Below are 23,549 nucleotides of genomic sequence, written 5' to 3'. Positions count from 1 at the left end.
GGAAATTTCCAGGTTCTAGCGATTGCAGAAGATATCAGCAAGGCAGCTCAATTTTTTACTGAATACCACGAAAGATCAGCATTTATTCTACAATCGGAATTCGTTCACGTAAAACCAGACAGTGTGATATATCAATGATGGTGTTGAGGTGAATTCCGGGCTTGAATTTATATCTATGTAGATGTGGGTGGACCCCAACAAACCTATGTGCGTCATGCGGAGAAGTGGAATAAACAGAGTATTTTCCCCTCTCTTGTCAGCGGTTGAGGCTTCACAGAAGGTCATACCTGGAGGTCCTCCTCTCTACGTTACAACTCCAATTGTCACTACCCGTCTTGCTGTCGTTCGGTTCGAGTGCCATCGGTTTAGCGTCGGACACTATTTGCGGAATTATGGATGACTACGTTACAGCGAGTGGTAGGTTAAATTGATAACCCTTCTCAAAATTCTTTTATATTTTATTTGCATCAAACCTGTTATGATTATTATTAAATTCTAACCACAATTGTTATAGTTACACTGCTATATATCTTTACATTCTCCCTTTGCGCCAAGCTCGAGCCTGTAATCGAGTTTGTGTGCGACACTGCACCTTGGTCAATCCCCCATATTGCCCAGGTGCCAGTTTTCAAGAAGCCAACGACAACAAGATTCGGAAAGCAAAAAGAAAACAGAAGAAGAAAAGAAGAAGCCGGGTCACATGCGCAGTTGGGGTCTGCGCCCGGCACGATGACCTTGGCTTTATATGGCGTAGTAAAGCTCTCGCTTCAAAACTGACTCGAAGTCTCCTCCTTCAGTCAAAAAGTAGTTCCACATTAGGTCCCTGAAGAGTATGCTAAAAAAGTTGCATGGCCACTGAAGTAAACAGCGTGCAGTTGCTGCTTTCTGCATCTTGAAAATGTATGCCAGAATCTCAGTTTCGAATCCCGGCCTCGGCGGCTGCGTTTCGATGGAGGCGAAACGAAGTGGCGTCGTGTGCTGTGCGATGTCAGTGCACGTTAAAGATCCCCAGGTGGTCGAAATTACTCCGTAGCCCTCCACTACGGCCCCCCTTTCTCTCTATCCACTTTCACTCCCACCCTCATCCCTTCCCTTACGGCGCGGTTCAGGTGTCCACAGAGCAAGTGTGACAGATACTGCGCCTTTCCCTTCCTATGAACCAACCAACCAACCGCCGAATGTAGTGAACAGGGTCCTACGAAGGGTTAAGCGAGTAACAGATTTGTGTGAGCCATACCCCATAAAGCGGAGCTTAAGTAACCCTTAATTTTTTAAGCCGATACTTCAGCGTTCGGGACTCAAGTTAGTCCTTTGTAGTCCTCCTGTCTTCTTCGATGTAGGAGGACTACAGCGATTACTTCACAACAATTACCTAGTGCTGGGGAGAGTACTCTTTGTTGACGTAGTTCTCCGTGTGTAAAATATTCAACGGTGGCGCAGACCAATTTTAGATACAATTCGGATATGGTTGCGCAGTTTGAGACTGCTGTGCCAGTGCATTACAGTCCTCGTGGACCTTAGATTGCAAGAAACGTAAGTACACAAATAGCATCGAAATTAGAGCTCTGCTTTTTTATTTCTCACCTAAGCTCACTCAGCAAAGGTCAACCGAAGGTTCGCCATGAGCACAAAACAGAGGTATTAGCTCTGGCTAGTAGAGAAGCTGTGGCACCTCCTTCCATCAGAGCTTTCTCACGACAGGGATGCGCGATGACTTGCTGCCGCGACGCTTTCCCTTGGCCATCCTGGTGAATTCCAGAAGCTCGGGTAGGTCGTTGAAAGTGGCGGCGCCATCTGCTCGGTTCCCGTAGTCGGTTGTCCCGCGATCTTCGCGCCGCATCTTCTTGAAGGGCAGCATGCGTTTCAGGGTTGCATCTTCCTCCTCTGTCGGCGGTGGGCCCACAGTGACGTTCGAAAACCCAACCGAGCCCTTCCGGGCCACGGGCCATGCGACCTCTGGTGATCTGTGGCTCACCTTACGCAATGACGGCGGTTGGCTGTCCCGACGCGGCTGAGCCCAGACTGGAACCAAGAGTGGCGACGTTGCCGCCATCCGGCTGAGCTCTTCTTCGAAAGCGCCGTCCACTGTCCTCAGGTAGCGACCCTAAGCCAATCGTACAGCAACGTTCCTTAGATTCAGGAGTCTAGTACATTCTACAGACATTATATTAAAATTTGGATTATTGAGTAGGTTGTACCTAAGCACTGAAATTACTAAAAATAATAGCCTTCAAAGTGACCTGTACGAGATTAAAGAAAAATAATCTCGCGGCAATAAAAATAGACACATCTAATATTCCGCACAGTTTGCATCACCTTCATTGGCTAACTTGCTTACTGTTGTAAGTATTGCCTTTAACCGAACGCTATTTTTGAAAGCCCTTTTTGCGAGATAGCAATAAGGTTTGGTTTGTGGAGTTTAACGTCCCAAAGCAACTCAGGCTATGAGAGACGCCGTAGTGGAGGACTCCGGAAATTTCGACCACCTGGGGTTCTTTAACGTGCACTGACATCGCACAGCACACCGACGCCTTGCTTTTCGGTGCGCAAAAGTTATTTCTTTTTTCATATTTCATTATTACGTTACCACGATATACATTTCATAAAAACATGTACAGTATCTACGGTGCCAGTAGGGGCACGCGTAGAATGAAAGAGTCCAAATAAAATAGCCGCAACTGATTTCACTAGAGCATATACCTGCACAGTACGTAATACGTTACGCGACACATCCGATCCTCCTCGACTGGTTTCAGCCAGAGTGCGCGGTAAATATAAGCAGGCGATAAGGACCCGTCTCTGATAATGACTCAGTTTATAGTCCTGTTTCCACTACGAAGAATAAATAGAGACTGGCCTAGGGAGCAGTAGCGTCTTCGAGTAGTTCGTTATTCTAGCTACAACAGACGTTATGTCAAATACTAATAAACAAACGCGAGTTGATGTGGCAGTTGTGATATGTTTTAATTGGCTGCTGTTTCATTGTTTTGCATTTATGTAATACATTGTGCAAGTTTTTTTCCATCTGGAACTGAAAAGACTGCCCTAAAGAGACCACCTATACTAACTTTTCAGCTATGTTCTGAAAAATCGCAGCTCATAGTTTAGGCCTCACCAAAATCTTTCTTCGAATTAGTTAGTTGTTGAAATTAGAGTGAATTTTTGTTTTCTGCAATATTTTCCTATTCTTTCGGTCAACTATCTGAACTACTACTGATATTAGTTTCAGCGGTATGCTCAAAGTGCCACATAGTTTACACAGCGGGATTGGGGTAAAATATGGGTTCAACCAGACTCTTGCTAACAAATGGAGTTCCAAAGAGTATGTGTAAGATTATGAGGTCTCACCTTATGAGCAGAGTTTACTGCAGAGCCGACGTCGTCGTCTAGGTCCAGAATACCTTCAGCGAGTAGATCACTCTGCCCGCTGCTGAAAGGATTGTTCACCCCCATGTAGACGATCAGGGGCAACGCCACAGGTAACGTCAGCAAGGCAAGCACTGACAACGTGACCGGCGCGGGAGGTGGCGGCAGATCGGACACCTGAGCACTCTCCGCTTGTCCCGCGCTACACGATAAGTCGGCATCGTTTGCCGCATGGAGTTCCTGGGTGAAGTAGCTGTTGAGCACGGACCCTGCCGCCCTGGCCGGCGGAAGCACGGGACACGGGTAGTCGTCCTCTGAGAGCACAACCCAGGGTTCCGCCATTATTAAAACCCGGCACTCTTCGTCTTCTTTGTTCTCATTGCCTTTTGTACCCATGAATTTGCACTTTTTGTCTTAGCTGTTTTCTTAATAACAAATACCATTGGCGATGGCTCATACTAAGCAAGCGGCTATGAATCAGTGGGTATAAAAAGCTGGTCAGCTGCACATTTTCGGTGCAAAAAAAAAAAGAAAAAAAAACAGGCAGGAAAAAATTTGATTCAGCACATAACATTGCTTAGGTGCGATAATGCGAAATAATGAGCACGAACGCAAAGGCAACAGGAGCTTTTTAACATTGCACCATACAGTGCCATCTACCATGCTTATGCCAGCGCGCACACACGGGTATCTGTAAGAACGCACACAGTTCATCAAAACATCACATGTCGACCAGGGTTACGGCAGTAGGGGACGCACATGCGCGCACGGAACAAGCGCCACGGCTTGCGTAGCATGTGGGGAAAAGGCGATGCGTCGGAACCGGTATGCCGTCGGCTAGGATGTGAGATTCGAGTCATTCGACTCATCTCATCCAAGCTACGCGCCACTCGCTCGTCGGACACCTGTGACTTTACATTCACTCGCCCGCATCTCTCCCTTTCCACATGCGCCCGCTCTCTTCGTACTGCTGCCGATGAACAGTGAGGTATTTGTGCGGTGGAAGTTACGAGCCCACTGATGGCTTTTTCGATCAACGGGGCTTCACTTCAAAGCAGACACTAGCTGCAGGACTGAGCGTCGATTCCTTTGCTCGGTGAGCCGGCTTCACCCACCAAGAGGAAAGGAGAGCATTTGGATGAAGTATAAGACAAAGCAGGTGGTTATGGTAGTCGATAAGAGCCTAATAAGAAATTTGGAAAGGCGGAATAGATCTGCGGCTTAACCCAGGTATGGAGGCGTCAAAGGATGCCAGCCAAGAAATGCCAATCGGAATTGACAAAACACAATTGGAATGGGTCAAACGAAATTTGAGCGTATTAGAACAGGTAGGATTCCTGTGGTTCCAAATTTATTTTGGCCAGTTCCAATTTGAATTTTTGTTGAGAAGCAAATCAATAGCGGGCTACGGAACCTAAAGCTAAGCTCCTTCACGGGTCTCTGCAATTACGTATCCTAAAAGGCAAACGACACTACTCATTGTTGTTGTGTAAACATCTTTATCAAAATCAAGCGCTGACCCTCTTTAACGGTACGTACTTTTACCCGATAGGGTTCTGCGTTTCATGTATATGACGCCCTCAGAGTCAGACTAATAGCGTACTTACACACTAAAAGAATAATTCTAGAGAGAAAAAAAAAGCGAAATGAAGGCTCAAAAAACGTAAGAGGGAGAATTGTTTCCCACCTCCTTCTATATTTTCCTCTTTGTGAAATGCCATTCTATCTTTCCCAGCATTAAAACCTACACAGATATGGAGGAACAGATGCGCTCTTTAATTTGCAATCAAAGATCTACTTTTTGGAGGCTGGGTTGCACTACTACACCTCAATCCCCTTCCACTGGCCTCGCCCGAGTACAACACCGCAAACGACATTGACCAAAGAGCTGACACTCTTGGCACTACGACTCCTGGGTAGACCACCACGGCATTTATTCTTCACAACACGTACGAGTGTAATCACAAATAAAATACATAACAGATTCACTCACTGTGTTCTGCATCCGGAATACTGTGTATAGAATCCGGACTGAACCAATGGAAAAGCATAAGAACAGGCGTACGTTACCTGCTCTTTAACTAGTGTCATCTGTGCACGAGCGCGAAATAGTTGGATTTAAATGATCGGACACGGCAGACTAGACCAGAGAAGGTGCGAGTGTGGCCCGCATTATGAGTCTGGTGACAATCGTTTTTAATTCTGCACACCGCAATGAAACTCGCGTCAGTACGAACACACCAGAGATTGCACAACAGATAATGCAAATCGCTTCTTGGCATCGGTGGTCTTTTCTTATTTTTCCTTGGCGAAAAATATATTCCAAGTCAATGACCTAAAGCAGCCTATAGTTTGTTCAAGACCGTCCAAATACAGCTGATACTTGGCCCAAGGTGAACAGAAAAACTAAGGAGACACTTAAGCTCCAACTCGAGGGTGTGACGTAATTGCAGCCTGTGCTCTTTTCTTATTATAAACCTGCTCATCACGATATAGTTGTAAGACATCACTTCTAAGACCACATCACAAACAAATAAAAGCCTGTTTGTTTTCAAGCCCTACAAGAGTGACTTGCCTTGCATAATCGGTATATAGCATGCCTGCCTCAGACCAAAGGTTTGGTTTCGCTTACAGAAATATTTAAGGAATAATAACTTTATGCGAAATTCGATATCATGGCTGTTCGGTTGCAATCCAGACATATTACCCACAAGGCCACGCAAGTCTGCCTTGTACAGTTGCATGCACGCGAAAGAAGACATGGTCATGGTTTAAGAATATTCTTGCACCGTGCTTATAGTCAATATTTCTTATCACGCGGGACTAACGCCTGCAAGGGTACTCCTTCAGTCCAGAACTTTTTTTTTTTTTTATAGCGCATGAAGTCGGTTTGAGTGCTTTGTTGACGTCAACTTGGACAACGGTGACAGGCACTGTTATGCGGATAGGAAGCTGCAGACAGCCAAACATAATCACTTCAAAAAAGGACTATTTTTGTCATCCGGGGAGTGACCGCTTCAACCTTCAATCTCTTGCCAGTATCAGAATGCCACTAGTTTTCTCCTTAGCAGTCTCCCGCACAAGAATATCGCCTATGATGTTATGCAGAAAAAAGAAACGAAATAGAAAGCTCATCCATCGTAAGTCAGCGACCTACTTCTTCTTCTCAAGAATGGCTTAAATTTGGCAAAATTACGGAAATAGAGGCTGCACAATTAATTTTTATTTAGGTTATATTTTACATTCAGGCGCCGCCTCTTGCGCAGGACTGCAGGACTGTTTGGTTTGTGAAACTTGGGAGTAATATTTGCCCTGCAGTGGGCATCATAGCCAAAAATTCAGGACAAAAACATTTTTTCAACGAGAAGTCGCTTATGACCACAATTTTCCACGTATACGATTAAACAATAACACTCAGTACCCCCGCAGATCCCACTCGGAACGCTTACAGTTTTGTGCCATTCATTGTCAAATATGCATGTCACCAATTTTTTTTTTTTTTTTTTGAAGTCTGAGGCACTCGGTGCGAGTAGAGAATCAATCTTCAAAGCAAAAAAGATTTCTCTGCGCACCAACCGGAAGCTTAGAACAAATTCCCATCAAAGTACCCGCACAGTATCTAACAATATTTCAAGTTTGACTCAGAAATAAAGGTGAGGTAAACCTTCATGCGATGTCCGAAAAAGCGTGCATTGTGCACTACCGATTACCATTATGACTTTTTCGTTACAAGGTAAAAAAGCAAAATACCGGAGGAATATTTGATTTTTTGCAGGCATAGTTGTAGCCTTGGCCGACGGAACCCTGTTCAAGTCCCCATTATTCCCTTTCAACAGTATTTATAGATGTGTTTACTGTTACTACTACTGGTATTGCTACTACTGCTACTGATGCTGGTGGTACAACAGCGACAACAATGACAACTATACTACTGCTACTACTACTACTGCTACTACTACTACTACTACTACTACTACTACTACTACTACTACTACTACTACTACTACTACTAGCTCTACTCACTACTACTAGTACTAGCCTAAGCCTTGGCTCGCCAACCACGCAAGGTATGAAAAGGCATGTTCCCACTGTACTGGACATGTCTCCCTTGAAAACGGCATTAAATATGTTCATATAGTACCCATCACTTTCCTTTCTGCGACATTGCCAGAGCAAGTATTTCGACTATGTACGAGCAAGGCTTCACTCGAATTTACTCACCCGCCGGGGTGGCGCAGTGATTACGGCGCTGAACTACTGTTCCCAAGGATGCGGGATCGAATCCTGGCCTCGGTGGAAGCATTTCGGTGGAGACAAAAAGCAAGGCGCCCATGTGCTCTGCGATGTCAGCGCACGTTAAAGATCCCTACGTGGTCGAAATTTCCGGAGTCCTCCACTACAGCGTCTCTCATAGCCTGAGTCGCTTTGGGACGTTAAACCCCTCAAATCAAATCAAATCGAATTTACTCAAGACACTAAAGAAGTGCTAGTTAGGCATTTATTTCAAAGCTTCTTTCCCTCTGTACGTCCGAAGTTTACTTGTCCTTAATGTTTTTTCAAAGATACTTCTCACAAGTTAGAAGTGTCTGGCAGCGTGTTCTTGTATCCAGGGTTGCAGTTCAGTTAGCATTACCTTGCTATATACCATTCCAATAACAAAAGAAGCTATAGTAGAACACAAGGCGGACTATGAAATGGGGATTCATTCTAGCCTAATGGGGCCGCCCGTGTATGAATAGTATATGGGTTCTGCAACTGGCGCCCAGGTGAGTTCTATGTGGGCAGCACGATGATCACACCAGTCGGTCCCATTTCGAATCAATTTAGCCCTCTGTTCCGAAAGTATGCCCTACTTTGGATTCCTGCTGGCAGTCCTTAAAGACAAACTTTCGCGGTTCATTTCGGTCAGCCCAACCTATGCAAGAATGGGACCGGTACGGATTCTTCAGGCGTAAGCCGAATACGCGGGTTCCCAGAAATATTCTCCGCAGGGGAGTCGATGTGGCTCGATGTGTACGAAATGGCCACTGTCACGGCAAACAAGAATTAAGGAGAGACGAGAGAGCGACTGCTGTGTTCATCCCAACAAACACTTTAGGCCTAACTGTACATTTCACAAACATGAGGGGATACATACGCTAAAAAAAAAAAAAAAGGTGGGAACAGGAAGAAGGTAAAGCCACAGCCATGCGTGCAATTTGGGAACACCACAGTACAGACGGCAGCTCATTTCTGATTCCCGTTTGCCACCAAGGTATCACTATTGGCCTGCACCCTGAATGGCCCAACTTTGCAATACAACCCCAGCATTTGTAGCGTGCAGGTCGACGGTCCTGGAACACATTTATTTGCGAGACAGCTGTGAGTATGACATCATAAGGCACTGTTAGGCCCATTGTGATGGAAACGTCCTAAGCTTCCGATGCGTGGCTAAAATTTGTTTTTAATGTTTTTTCCTGCCCTCGCATCGAGCAGTAAATTCTACCACAAAAATCAATGGGCAGCGGTTTGGAAAATGCTTGCGAGACAATTACGTAATATTGTAAAATACTTTTTATGAACACAGTGATAGAAATGGTCTAAACTTTCAGCACGTAGCTAAACTTCGCTTCTGTGGTTTTTCCGCCCTAGCAGTGAGCACTTAAGCTTTCCACGGAAACCCATTGCGGCCCGTTTTTGAGTGATGGTGACGGTGTCACTATTCTATGATACTTTTTTAGAAGCAGATGATAAAAATGGCGTAAGCTTTCACGGCTTACCAAAACATTGCTTGTAAAGTTTGTGCTGCGTTTACAACAATTGTCAGACTGCCATAAAAAGCCAACCGAGTATGTTTCTGAAAATTGAATTGCAAGAATAGAATCCTGCCAAGAAAAATTTGCTAATTGTAAATACAAAAATTGCTCTTTGGAAAGAAATTTTCAATATTTCTACATCCAGATGCTAGTGCACGAGGTGGCTGCTTGTCGGTCCTTCTCGACATCACCGTCGTAACGGAACCATTTGCAGCAGCCCTACTTTGCGTGATACCCTGTCGGGGCGTCGCTGATTTGCGTTTAGGTTACCGGAATCTTTAATTCAACAATGCACGTGATTGTAAATGAAACAGCACACTTGTTTTATCATTTCAGAACAAGTCCACTCAAACTTTTCGTTTCTATAATTACCATGCTATCAATTGTAAACTTCCTTGTAGCTACTTTGTTTTTGTCATTTTATTTTTACATACTCTAGCTCCACGAGGGGGCTATTATAGGAGTGGTACATAAAGAAAACATGCGAAAATACAGGAAATACAAGTCATGGCAGCACATATTTTTTGAAGCTCCTTTATCGAAGATATTGTTACGATACGGCAAGCCGATGAAAACAGGAGAACAGAGGACAGAAAGATGGTCGATGACAGTGAGATGACGTTTAATGAAAATGTTGCCGGGCCTAGCGCAAGCGCTCCTGTCCGCGCCACTGCCCGCTTTTTCTTCCTTGATGTCGTCCGTAACATAACCCGGGGCCACCGAGCGATCGTCCCGATCGTGGACGAGGAAATGCACGATGTTGATGATTCCATGGCATGATGATGGGCGTGTCTAGATGCTTGAAAACGAAGATGAAGAAAGAAGAATAGAATTGCTTGCCGGCACGATGATTCGCGATGAACCTCCTTGGCAGGACACTCTCGGGCTACACGTTGCCACGACTCGATGGCGGAGGCCAAGGCACGCACTGCATGGCATGGGCAGGGGAGAATGTCTTGAAGTGTAGCGGTGTCTTGGGTCGTAGGGTCATTGGTCGGCACGTCAGGTCAGTGGGGTCACATGGTCATTCGGGTCTCTCTTGTGTCTTGTGTGGCGTCTCGGGTCAGTCTCTCCTTCGTCGTGTCTTGTGGTCGGGGCGGGGGGGACGGGGCGGAGGAACGGCAAGGTCTTGCTGGGTCCAGCAGGCTGGGGAACAGCCATGCCGTGCCTCCTAACCTTTCGCCGACGGCGCAAGAAGTCGCAGGGCGCTGATGCTCCGGACCAGGATGGGGGGGTGATGATGAAGTACCAGCACCTCCAACCAAATGTTACGATACGGCAAGCCGATGAAAACAGGAGAACAGAGGACAGAAAGATGGTCGATGACAGTGAGATGACGTTTAATGAAAATGTTGCCGGGCCTAGCGCGAGCGCTCCTGTCAGCGCCACTGCCCGCTTTTTCTTCCTTGATGTCGTCCGTAACAATATTTTAAACATACATACATACATACATACATACATACATACATACATACATACATACATACATACATACATACATACATACATACATACATACATACATACATACATACATACATACATACATACATACATACATACATACATACATACATACATGCATGCATGCATGCATACATACATACATACATACATACATACATACATACATACATACATACATACATACATACATACATACATACATACATACATACATACATACATACATACATACATACATACATACATACATACATACATACATACATACATACATACATACATACATACATACATACATACATACATACATACATACATACATACATACATACATGAGCGGGAAATAACCAAGAGAATTAACTTACACTAGGGCACATTTGACAAGCACTCGCAGAATATGACTACCAGCTTACTGGTATCGCTTAAGGGAATATTTTATAACAGTCGCATCTTATCTGTGTCACCTATGGGGCTGAAATGTGCAGGCAAGTGAAGAGGGTTCTACATTAGCTGAAGACAACGCAGAGAGCTAAGGAACGTAAAATGGTAGATGTAACGTTAAGAAATGGCAAGCGAACAGAGTGGGTTAGATATATAACTCGAACTAATGACATTTTAGTGGAACTCAAGAAGAAGTGAACATGGGCAGGACATGTAACGTGAATGGAGGATAATCGATGGACCAAGGATCTTATTCGCCGCTGAAGGACGAGGATCGAGGCAGTCCAGCGCACAACGCAACTTATGTCTTTCACCTACAAATGCAAGGCATTCACACTGGACATGTTCAGCTGTCCATTCAAAGCCACATGACTCCCGGCCGTTCCAATCCGGAAAGTCTATTGGTTTATGAAAGCAACATCGAGACATAAACGACACAGCAACATTGCGTCTCGGCACGCAATCTTATGAGGAAGACGAAGGCGCAGTCCAGAGTCCAATGCCCTGAGGCGGCGGTTGCAAAACTACCCCATTTTCCGCGCTGCAACTGGGATCTCCAGGGTCAAGGAGCGAAGAGCACACGCTGCGTCAACCCTCAGTATGAGGACTCTTTCTGAACTCCGTCGTTGTAGGAAGAACGGGCAGCCTGGTCCACCTGGTGGTTTCCTATATCTCCTATCTCGTATCTTAGTATCCGCCTTGGACTCCTTAAAATATGCCTCAACAACAGTGCCTGTTCTTGTCGACCGATAACATCTTCTTACTACACACATTGGTGTCGACACAATAACACATATTCGGCACCTAACTGTGGTCCCCAGGGATCATTTAGCAACTCTTCCAGTAATTAGGCCAAAAACTGCATTCGTCAAAGTTTTAGATGCCTCAGGAGAGTAATGCGATAGCGGTGTATTCGGGATATATCGTTCACAGATGGAAGTTGACGTAGACGACAGCATGCAAAGCAGAGCTCGAGAAAGTGGTATGTACCCTTTCCTAATATTGTTTGCTCACGAAACAGTGGGTGTTCCGTTGAAAGGATCAACGATGACGTTTTCACCTATAAATATGCATGTATCTTTATATATACATGCATTATGCATGCAGTATTAGAAGATCATTTAAGATGCCTTTATATCAGCATAACGATAGCAAGCGACGCCTTTCACTGTAGCCTTAAAAGGCAAGTGCGGAAATTTAATGCTCACTTCTAGATTGGTCTCTCTCTGTGCGTCTTCCGGATATCACGTCACTTTTTAAAGTGGAGTTTCTGCCGGTGGTACTTGCGCTACGAAAAATAGACCCCTCATTTCTGAAATGGCTGGCAGTACTGACTCTTTATCTTTGTACTCGTCCATTTCTTCAGCTGGATTCTTCAATCAAACACGTTCCTCTCAATACTCCCCCGAAGTTTCAGCCTCGTACATATGAGAAGGGTACCAGATAACGGCAGATATGCCATTAAATGAAATTGCCAATAGCTTGGCGATAGCTTGACAAAATCTTTCCTTAGTGACTCCGTGTTACCTATATCCTGCCAGCTTCAGCCAATGAAAAAGCAAATGAAACGGCTCGTAAAGGTCACCAACATCAGAAACATATTCGAACCACCTTCACAAAATCTAATGCATTCCATGCGGCTAAAAGATCTGCTTTTGAATAAAAAGATCAAAATGTTAGCTTGGCGCTTGTCATCACATCATTACCAATTGCTTCACTCAGTAGGCCCACATCTAATACCAATATTTCCTCCCAGATATTGTCGCTATCTGGAGACTCTGTAGCGCCAACTTGGCTTGAACTGTACGTTTACAAATGGCTTGCGATACCGCCTTGGTCTGACGAGCAGTCCGCATTACGACAAGTGTGGCGAGATCCAAACTGTAGAACATATCTTGCTCGTGTGCCCTGCGTATGCTGTGGAGCGTGCTTACTACGTATATTACATGGAGTAGTTCTCCCCAGTGCCTCTAACATTGCACAGATGTGAGGTCCATTTGCATGCCCAATGCAACAAAGAGGAGCAATGAACTTTCTTTTTGAATATTTAAAAGGTATTTTCCTCCTTTTAGTTTCACGCCTTTTTCACGCTGTGAACGTTGTGCGCATTTTTCACGCTGTGAATATTGTAAGCCCATTTGTAAGACTATGCATTTCATCACTTCGTTGTTTAACATCACTCGACGATGAACCTTATTCGTAAGCATTTATTGGTCACATTCTATCTCCCTCTGCCTTTATTTGTTTAATTTTCAACACCTCTCCGATTCCAACTTTATCTCCTCAATTTCCTTTCCTACGCAGAGTATCATAATAGGTATGCGCACTGAACTTTGACCCAAGACGATTCACTAAAACAAAATTGGTACATGCGCGACAGTGAATCGTCTTGGGTCAAAGTTCAGCGCGCATACCTATGATGGAAAACCAACTAGCCGCCAATACATCATTGCTTCAGAGTAGCATGTCAACGAATCGCAACCGCCGCCTAAATTCTCTGCTTTTTTATTGGAGCTCTGGCTCTCTCACACAGCAGCGAGGACTCGCAGAAGTATCTTATTGAGCACGCAAGCAGGATCTCTTTTAAGATCTGGTGATTACCTGCATTTAAGCTATTCTTGCAACAGGAAATCATGTCATTCGCGCAAACTGGATGTCTTCCTAACAAGGCTGCGCTGTTGCATCCCACCCTTAACCTTCCATTTGCACATGTCTGGTTTGGCGATTTCTCCGTACTGCCTATTTTGCGGTGAACGGAAATTATTACATAATTTCTTATAGTTTTGCTGCCGCTTCACCAGATTGAGAAGGCGGGTGTTTAGAAGTCATTGTAACAACTTTGCCTCAGTTTAAATAGCCTCATCTTATTGTCATTTAGCGCCACCAAACTTGAGTGTACAGCCACAGGGCTGTTTTTACCGCTAAGTAAAATTTCTTACTAGAATCAAATCGATTTTCTTGTTGAAAGTTTTTTTTTAATTCACTGGCCTACAAGTCCCATTGTCAGTCTCCCTTGTGCGTTACGATTTTTCATTTTTTATTTCATTTGCTATATATTTTTGGTTTAATTTTCGATTCCCTTCCTGCCATGTTATTTTGGACCCGTAAATATACATATAAAAACTCTCACTGCTCCTCTATTCAAGGCTACCTCCCTGTGTGGGCACAGGCCATCTGTTTTTGGTCAATAACAAAGACAGTGAAAAACGCGGGGCGATCGGCTGCTGCGATATATGTTACGAGGTTTTGTACTCACTTCGCACGTAGTTTCCTCCCTCGTAAATCACTCAGACGGATTTTTTTTTAGGCAAGTAAAAGGGCCAATCTTTTGAAATACCTCCTCTTTCTTTACACTGTGAAGAGCTGCTTTCGCACTCAAAGTGTGTTGTTGTTGTGCGCAGGCGCAATAGATGGGACAAGCCTTTCTTGATATAAAAGAACACAGAAACCGCAGCAGCAAAAAGCTATATTTCTTCTTTCGACAAAGAGAGACATTGAAGAATATGGCGAATGAAACAAACGCTATATTTCTTTCGGCTCTCTGGATCAGATGAGTGGAACTAATCCAGTTTCGTCATTATTAGAGAATCATCGTCCCGATAAGGTAAAAGGGAAAATATCCAAGCGTAGCGTAGGCTATCACCACACATACCGGCGCGATAGTGTGGGCTATCTCCGCACGCAGATAAGCGCCGACTCACAACTAAACTTGTTTATTCACAAGGACACACTTTTATAGATAAAATATCACGTGATCATACAGAGAATGGCATACGTGCACAAGAATATTCTAGAAGTACTAATGTGGTGACTTACGTGGCACGTGGTGGAACCCTATCATTTCATTTCATTTATTAATACTGTCAGCCATCATAAGGGGCTGTAACAGGAGTGGAAAATACAAAACGAAAAATCAGCAATATAGAACACGATGAAAATCAATAGTCAATCAAAAATTGTCTCTGAATGCACACACAAACAAAACAAAAATGAATTACACAGAAATCAAAAGCATTACCGTCCCTCCATCCGCACAAAGCCTAATTACACCAAGAAAGTCATTGGTTATGTAGAAAAGAATAATCTTTATCAACTAGTAACAAATAAGTGTGGCTGACGCATTGTGACTGTTCCTCTCGGATGAAATAGGCTGCCATTAATTCCCTGCTGGTTTTATCCATCCGGCGAAACAAGATCCTCGTTTTAGTAACCAACGGCCGCTCTTTTTTTTTTTCTCTCGTTTTCTTCTTTCCCGCAGCCACGGCCGTGATCCTTTAGATGACAATGACTGAAGGATAACTGAATATTCGCGCAGACGAATATTAATGCATCGACTTTGACCATTGTATAATTTATTGCATGATAGCGGAAGCTCATTGAAGCTAGAGCGAAAACGCAACCCAGCAACCTTGATCTGTGTAGCATCTGGCATTTAAACGGACCACATCTTATCACCTCTCGGCAATAGGCACGGCAGAGTCCGCTCAACTTAAATGGAGCCGAAAACAGCATCTTTTTCAAACTGCCCGGCTACATTTTTCAGATTATGTGCAACTTCCTGTATGTAAGGAGAAACTGCCGTTTTCTTATGTTCCTTCTCTTTTTTCGGCTTCTTAAGAGAGTGTGCTAAATGCTGATTTGTCCTTGCACGAAAACATTTTTTTTAGATTACACACCGAAGCTCTACCTATTAACACATGGCTCCACAGAAAAAAATATTTTTGTATCTTCTGTAAACTGCGCCGTCTGTGTGATCTTCCAGAAACAATTCTATTTTGGGACGTGTTTTAAATAACTCTAAAGAAATACTTGGTTTAAATTCATGCAGTGTGCGGTATCTTGATGTTACACAATCTGATTACGAACCATATGACATGTTTTTCCTTAGTGGACTTCATAGCTTGTGGAAAACACGCATGTCGGATCGCAACGCTGAACCTGTTGTTCCACCTAGATTCCTTTTTAGCAGAGTGATGCTGCAACTGAAGGAAATTTATGTTGAAAATGACTTTCAACCTGATTGGTTTCCGCTGGTGACACGGTGTTTATCTTTGCCTGCATTTTACTTGTGTTTTCTCTTGTGCAGCTCAGAAACGGCTGAGTGCGTTGTAAGTAGTCTGTTACATAGCCCTTTCTGTATAGTGTAATAAACAGCATGTCTGAAAAAAATTCCGGACGTGGCGCAGTTTGTTAAAGCGCTCGGCTGGGAATACAATGGATGGAGGTTCGTCTCCCGGTGGAGACAGCATTTATGTATTTTATTTATCTGTGGAGCTAATTACGAGGAACAACGTCACATCGCGAAACACAGGAACGGGCGCTAAAGAGCTGCGATCTAAAAAAATTGTCTAGATTCAACTATCCTCGAACGAAGTTTCACAAGCGTAAGCCATCGGCCGCAGTCTCCCTGCCACTTCGATCTTGGCTATAGTCTCCGCGCTTGGTAATGTGGTAATCTTCTCGGCAACAGGATGACATAGCTGCTCGTTTTTTGATGGTCTCGGCAGCCGTTACCTGTATGGCACGGCTGCAGTGTCTTTCTTTAGCGAGAATGGCTTCCTCTACGCCACGGCGAACCTTTTTGTCACGCCGGCTGGTGGACTGGCGCGACACTACGCTCACGTACCTCGCCCGCATTTACCCAGATTGCACGTGTGCATGACGCATTTGCCTAATATAAATGAAGGAGTGGTGCAGATGAGAGTTGGTAGCAATGTTGCACGAGGTTTGATCGGCTGCGCCGATAGTCAGTGCTCACATGTCTAGTCAGGGAAGCTGATCTGTTTGTTCTAGCGCGACTAAGGAATCCAGTCGCGCCAATATATTGCTTGCAGTACAGCTGCGGCAAGGCGCAGATGAGAATCCCGCATGCACATTTGATGACCTTGGAAAATGAAAATGATAATGTTTGCTGCACAGCGCGAGAATTCAACGCCAAATGTTTGGAACACGATGACCTTGAGGTTTGGCACGTGAGGTGTAGAGCTTCTGCTCTAAACCACGGCATACCTACACAGCGCCCAGCGAAGCTGCCTTCGAAACCAACTCGGGCGTGCGAATATCTCAAAATGCGCGCGTCTCGTGGTAAGAAATGCTACAGCCGCGCTCGGCACTTCTTCAGCCGATTCCTTTGAGATATATCGGCTTGGCGGAGCGAAGTATCGACATTTCGCCAATTCTAGAGCTGGAAGCAACAGCGCGGCTACGCTAGGCGACTTGATTTAATTGAATAAAACTGAGATAGCGTGAAATAAAGAGAAACACAAATGCGTTCAGTTATCCAATGGTGGGTTAACCGGGCCAGTGTTAAGCGCATACAAGAAAGAGTATGTTGCCATGGATGACGCCAAACGGCTTTTTCAGGTGACGGGCCTTTTGGTATGCTTTCTGCATTCGCCAAGTTAAATTCGCACAAGAAAATGCGGAAGAATACTGGAAACTGAACTCATACAACCACCTTGAATTAGAAAAACTGTTTTTTCTTGGCGCTTCGTAACTTTCCGAGTGTAATGCCGATTGGATTCTTCTGTCCTGTTAGATGAAAGATACGTTTGAGGCACCAGTCGAGATCAGACTATACAGGTAACGCAAACATGGAAATCCTGAAGAACGATTGCTCATAATTAATTTGCTTTGTCGGCTTTACAGGACTTGCACAAGGGTATGTACGGACATTTATTAAGAACAAGGTTCTCAATGCGGATTTTCAGAAAATAGCAAGGAGAGATAAAAACGCCTTCCTGAACATACAGTGTCAAGCAGTTGAGGACAACAGCCAATTAAGGAACACAAGAGCTCTGTATAAGACAATCAAAGGTATCAAAGGAAGCTTCTGTGCTAAGCTGGGCGTGATAAAGGACAGACAAGGCAAGGACCTCACTGAAGCCTCAGAGATAAAGAAGAGGTGGAAGGAATACACAGAAGAACTGTACAAGAAGGACCCGGATGTGCAAACCCAACATAGGACGGTTGTGATTACTGATCTCGAGCCGGGCATCCTGAAGAATGAAGTTGAATGGGCCTTAGCCAGCCTTGCTAAGAACAAAGCTAGCGGAATTGATGGTATTCCAGCTGAGTTGCTTCAAAACCTCAACCACGACGCTGTTAACACACTGCATACATTATGTCAAAAGATTTGGACAACCCTGCAGTGGCCACAGGATTGGAGGAGGTCAGTTTACATCCCCATTCCAAAGAAAGGCAGTGCCAAAGATTGTTCCAACTACCGCATCGATCGCGCTTATTTCGCATGCTAGCAAGGTGATGTTAAAAATCCTGCAAGGTAGGCTGCAGCAGTATGTGGATCGGGAGCTTCCGGACGTGCAAGCTCGGTTTCGCAAGGGCAGAGGAACTAGAGACCAAATTGCCAACCTTCGCTGGATCATGGAAAAAGCAAGAGAGTTCCAGAAACCCATTTACTTCTGCTTTATTGATTATGCTAAAGCGTTTGACTGCGTAGATCACAGCAGATTGTGGCAAGCTCTCCAAGAGATGGGAGTTCCAATTCACCTCATCTGTCTCCTCAGGAACCTTTATGAAGGGCAAGAGGCCACAGTCAGAACTGGGCATGGCCTTACTGATTGGTTTCCGATTGAGAAAGGGGTGAGGCAAGGCTGCATACTGTCGCCCTGCCTATTTAACCTATATGCAGAGTGCATCATGAGGAAGGCCGTTCTGGACGAGTCTTCAGCTGGAGTGAAGATTGCTGGAAAACGTATCAACAACCTTAGATATGCGGATGATACCACTTTAATGGCAGAAAGTGAAGTGGAACTCAAGAGACTTCTGATGCGCGTACAAGAAGAGAGTGAAAAGTTGGGGCTTAAACTGAACATAAAAAAGACGAAGATCATGGCGTCTTGCCCTATCAAGTCCTGGAGCATCAATGGACAAGAAGTGGAAGCTGTGACAGATTTTCTGTTCTTGGGCGCCAAGATTACCTCAGAAGGAGACTGCAGCCATGAAATTAGGAGACGCCTGCTTCTGGGAAAGAGAGCAATGGTTATCCTTGACCGCCTAGTAAAGAGCAGAGACATTAGTCTACCAACCAAGATCCGTATAACCCGTGCTATGGTCTTTCCAGTTGTGATGTATGGATGCGAGAGTTGGACTGTGAAAAAGGCTGACCGCCGAAGAATTGACGCGTTTGAATTGTGGTGCTGGCGAAGACTCTTAAGAGTTCCATGGACTGCCAGAAGATCAAATCAGTCGATATTGTCGACCATAAACCCTGACTGCTCATTGGAGGGTCAAATTCTAAAGTTAAAGCTCAGCTACTTTGGTCATCTGATGAGAAGAGAGGAGTCGCAGGAGAAAGATTTGATGTTGGGAAAGGTTGAGGGTCGCCGGAGAAGGGGTAGGCAGCGAACGCGATGGTTAGATGGCATTCTCGAGGCATTGCAGATGAAGCTATGTGATGTTAAGAAGATAGTGAGAGACCGGAAAGCGTGGCGTGACATGGTCCATAGGGTCACGAAGAGTCGGACACGACTGAATGCCTGAACTGAACTGAACTGAGTGAAAATTAGGTTCTCTCTTCGGAACTAGATAAACCAAATCTTACTTTCAAAATTTTTATTCGAGCACATCTCTTATTCCGCTTGATCTTATCGCGATTATTTTCCATCCCTCATAGCCGACGTTACTTCCATACGTTAAAACCCAATACACAATACTCACGCTGCCTAAGCCATAGCGGCTTTGGTGTTGTATTTGATGTGTTCGTGCGAAAATTAATATTCATGTCGGATGATGTTGCACGTGTAATGTGGTAGATGTATGCTTTTTGGGTACGTGTGAGATATTGGGGGCACAAACTGGGGTATTTCGGTTTGAAGGAGTCTGCTTTGGTTTGGTTTATGAGGGTTAACGTCCCAAAGGGACTCGGGCATTGAAAATTTTGACCGCCTGAAGTTCAACGGGCGCAGCACATGGGGGTCTTACTTTACACCTCCATCAAAAAGCGGCCGCCGCGGCCAAGATTTGATCCCACGTTCTTAGGCCCGGTGGTCGAGCACTCTCACCAATGCACCACCGCGGCGAGGCTTGTTAAAGGAGTAGCAAGGTGCCAAAGTGCAGTCATGTGACCAGTAATCCTCAAGGGAGCGTCAGAAGCAGTCAATGATGATATGGCCTCACATCCATAAAGGTGGAGCTTTAGTGTCCGCCAATGATTTGCAGCTTATTCATTGAATGACCTGTAAATTATAATTACTAATTCTTTTTTTTTTCGTAGCATGAATGCCATCCTGCCTGTGATACAAACTGTTTAGAAGTATCCGTAAACTGACAGCAGCACTGCATTGCGAACCTAACGGAACAAAGGTACTGAAAAGAGGGAGGTCGAGACGCTATGTGCATCTTTCGTTGCGTAGAATCGGTAAAGCTACGCGAAATTTTAATAAGTTGGTAATGGACTACTACATGATTTGGCCCGAAAAATGGTGTTCGAGCCCTGCTCTTTACGCGAGCATAACAAAAAGAAAACGAAAGTTTCTCTCTTGTAGCCTCTATATAACACAATATATCTCCATTCTAATGAATTTCCACCGACTAGAACGGCAACATCAGCAACTTGAACGCGCGATAACGATACCAAGACGATAAACAAATAAAGAGCCCTTCTGTCGGATCATCATATTGAGTGAGGGGAACAGGGTGAACGAATGGAAAAAAAAGAATTAATTTTTATTATTTTCCACTGAAGTACAAGCGGCATGTAAAACTAGGTGCTTGCCAAAGCATAATGCTTATGATATGGTAAGGACCTATTGATCGGACATATATTACACGATTGCAGAGTTGCGTGGCTGGGTGTTGTTCCCGAGCATGAATGTAATGCACAGGAATCGATTAGTTAATAAGCGTGGAATATTGTCTCACGCATATATATCAGAGAACGCTGCATGCATGGTCGCGTTTGTGTTTCTACAGCTTCCTCGCTTCGTATGCCTTTCAAATAATCCGATACATTTCCGGCGTTTTGGCACTCTTTCGGCAAAGTCTTCGTCTTGCAAGGAAAAAACAACCACGCACTTAAAAAAATAAATAAATAAAAACAGACCCGCACTTCAAGAATTGCACTTTATTTATGCTGTCCAATGAAACACAAGCTCACGGAACCCCATGTATCTAGCGGTACTTCTGAGTCTTTCTCGCACACGCTCGCGCGCACACACACACACACACACACACACACACACACACACACACACACACACACACACACACACACACACACACACACACACACACACACACACACACACACACACACACACACACACACACACACACACACACACACACGCACACGCACACGCACACGCACACACACGCACGCACACACACACACACACACGCACGCACGCACGCACACACACACACACACACACACACACACACACACACACACACACACACACACACACACACACACACACACACACACACACACACACACACACACACACACACACACACACACACAAAACGAAATGCAACCAGTTTAGCTAAGTGGACAAATTGCGAATTATGTGCAAAAACACGTCACGTGTTATTTCGCTGGCGGCTCGAGCCACTTCAAGATAAGGACTCAGGCAAAGATGGGTGAAACCGGCGAAGGGGACCTCAGGGGCAGCGCGCACCATAAAATTTAAGGACTGCTGAAAGCACCCGAAAAGGCCAATGCGACAACGATGTCTTCAGTATCCACTGCGCGCGTACGGAAGCTAATAAATGTTAAGACATGCAATGCACACCTAAAAAAATGGCAGTTAAAATTGCGAGGGGATCAGCTTGCATGTTGCGTACTCGCTTACATTCCTTGTGTTGGCATTCGCTCCGACGGAGTATTTTTTTTTTTCAGGTGCGTCTACGGTCGAGGCTTCCCAGATATCTCCTGGTTTTCCGACTGACACCGTGGAGTAGTGGTTTCGCTCTGAATATTTCGTGGCGGTTGTGAGCAGGCGCTAGATGGGAGAAACCATTCCTGATACAAGTCAATTCACAGAACCCTGATACTGCCCAGAGGTTCAGGGGAGCCGCCATACACACCGTTTCGTCATCTAAACGTGCTATTTCGTAATTCCAAAATGCGAGGCAAGGAACAGTGTGGCTCCTGAAATAAACGTTGTGTTTTTCGTCTCGCTGTCTCAAATGATTTCTGCACCAAATTCACTGTCTCGATTATAAAGTAAGCCTCGTCCCGATTAGATAAGAAGGAAGTATTTAAGAGACTGGGTTTCCAAAAAACCCAAAAAGAGTCAAGTTACGCCCATGCTTTTTTCTTTTGTCTAAGATGGCGGTTGTGAAGAAACCAATAGGCATAATATTCCGACATTAAATACAGCCAGGCCTTATCTTACCGGCTGCGCAATTGTACTGCAAATGCACATGTGTTTTGCAGCTCGCCTGTACTAAATTTCATCGACAATGCAAGCAAGGATAAAAGCAGACAGTTTTTGTAAATAATCGAAACATTCATTCTATTGCACTCGACCTTTGAGAAAGGAGCCAAAACGCAGGACTTCATGGATATGCAAACGCATTTGCTGCTCAGAAGTCCACCGTCGTCGGTTCTTTTATTTGGCTCGTTTGAGTCATAGCTCCCCTCGTGGCTGCTGCAGGGTTCTGTCTAAATATTCCTTTACTGCTCCCATCGAGAATTGTGCAGCCCCCAAGCAGCTTACAAGGTCTTCTACTTTCCGCGTCCACATTTTTCGGGAACTACCTGCGTATACGTCATCGAAAAATAGTCCCGGTTCGTGAGCCCTTCCCAGGTAGAGCAAAGTGGGCTATGACGTGGGGGCCCGTGCTGGGCCCGTGAGGACAGCCCATACGGGCCCCATGCGGGATTTGCAATACGTACCCAGAGGGGCCCCGCTTGGGCTGCCCAATTTTGCCGCGATTGGTCCCAATCTGTATCCGTGTGGGCAGCCCAATAAGGGCCAGCCCAGATAGCCGAATGTGGGCAGCATACCAGAATCATTAATGGGTCCTACGTGTATGAAGGCAGTGCCACCCCATTTATCAAGGTTTTAATTTTCAAGTCGATTAATTCCTCCAATGCCTGATTTGTACCGGCGCGCGCTTTGCGGAGACCATTTCGTTTCGGGCTGGCTCACGTGCTGCGCTCATGAATGGAATTTGACATTTTCTAGGCTGCTCAAGTTTCATTAATCATCAAGTGTGAAACATTGAGCACTATTTCTTTACCAATTGCATTCGACACTCAGTAACATAAGATAAATTTATTCCAAACACTACAATAATGTGGGCTGGCCCACATCACCCCTAAATGTTGGTCTGAATCTTTATTTCGGTGGTGTGTGTAGAATAATAATGGCACAGGAAAAATTTTGACGTAGTTCAGTACATACTCGTAAAACGGAGCAGTTACTGCTGCATATTTTCCGCTAATACTGCATAATTAACATAGCTTTTAGAGTAAAATTAGATAGTCTTTATTCATGGCATGAA

The 23,549-nt window shown here is 44.8% G+C and overlaps 1 protein-coding gene across 1 annotated transcript; it reads right to left on the bottom strand.

The window, feature by feature from the left end:
• Nucleotides 1-1,681: 1,681 nt before the first annotated feature.
• Nucleotides 1,682-3,708, bottom strand: LOC146199083 (uncharacterized). The gene is made up of 2 exons (XM_084592037.1): nt 3,349-3,708; nt 1,682-2,104 (listed from the first exon to the last, which is right to left on the bottom strand). Exons 1-2 carry the CDS (start codon nt 3,706-3,708, stop codon nt 1,682-1,684), a joined length of 783 nt encoding a protein of 260 aa, XP_084448163.1.
• Between the last annotated feature and the right edge of the window lie 19,841 nt (nt 3,709-23,549).

Source organism: Amblyomma maculatum, chromosome 2 (assembly GCF_055883805.1).
Source record: "Amblyomma maculatum isolate TAMU_Amacu chromosome 2, ASM5588380v1, whole genome shotgun sequence".
In the NCBI taxonomy this organism is placed as follows: domain Eukaryota; kingdom Metazoa; phylum Arthropoda; class Arachnida; order Ixodida; family Ixodidae; genus Amblyomma; species Amblyomma maculatum.
The sequence above is the reverse complement of the archived record's forward strand: the minus strand, read 5'-3'. Positions and strand labels throughout refer to the sequence as shown.

Bases quoted from the DNA above. Each gene is read 5' to 3' on its own strand.
- LOC146199083 (XM_084592037.1), bottom strand. From the start codon at position 3,708: ATGGCGGAACCCTGGGTTGTGCTCTCAGAGGACGACTACCCGTGTCCC. The intron at 2,105-3,348 runs GTGAGACCTCAT...CGATTGGCTTAG, and splicing joins CAGTAAACTCTGCTCATAAG to GGTCGCTACCTGAGGACAGT.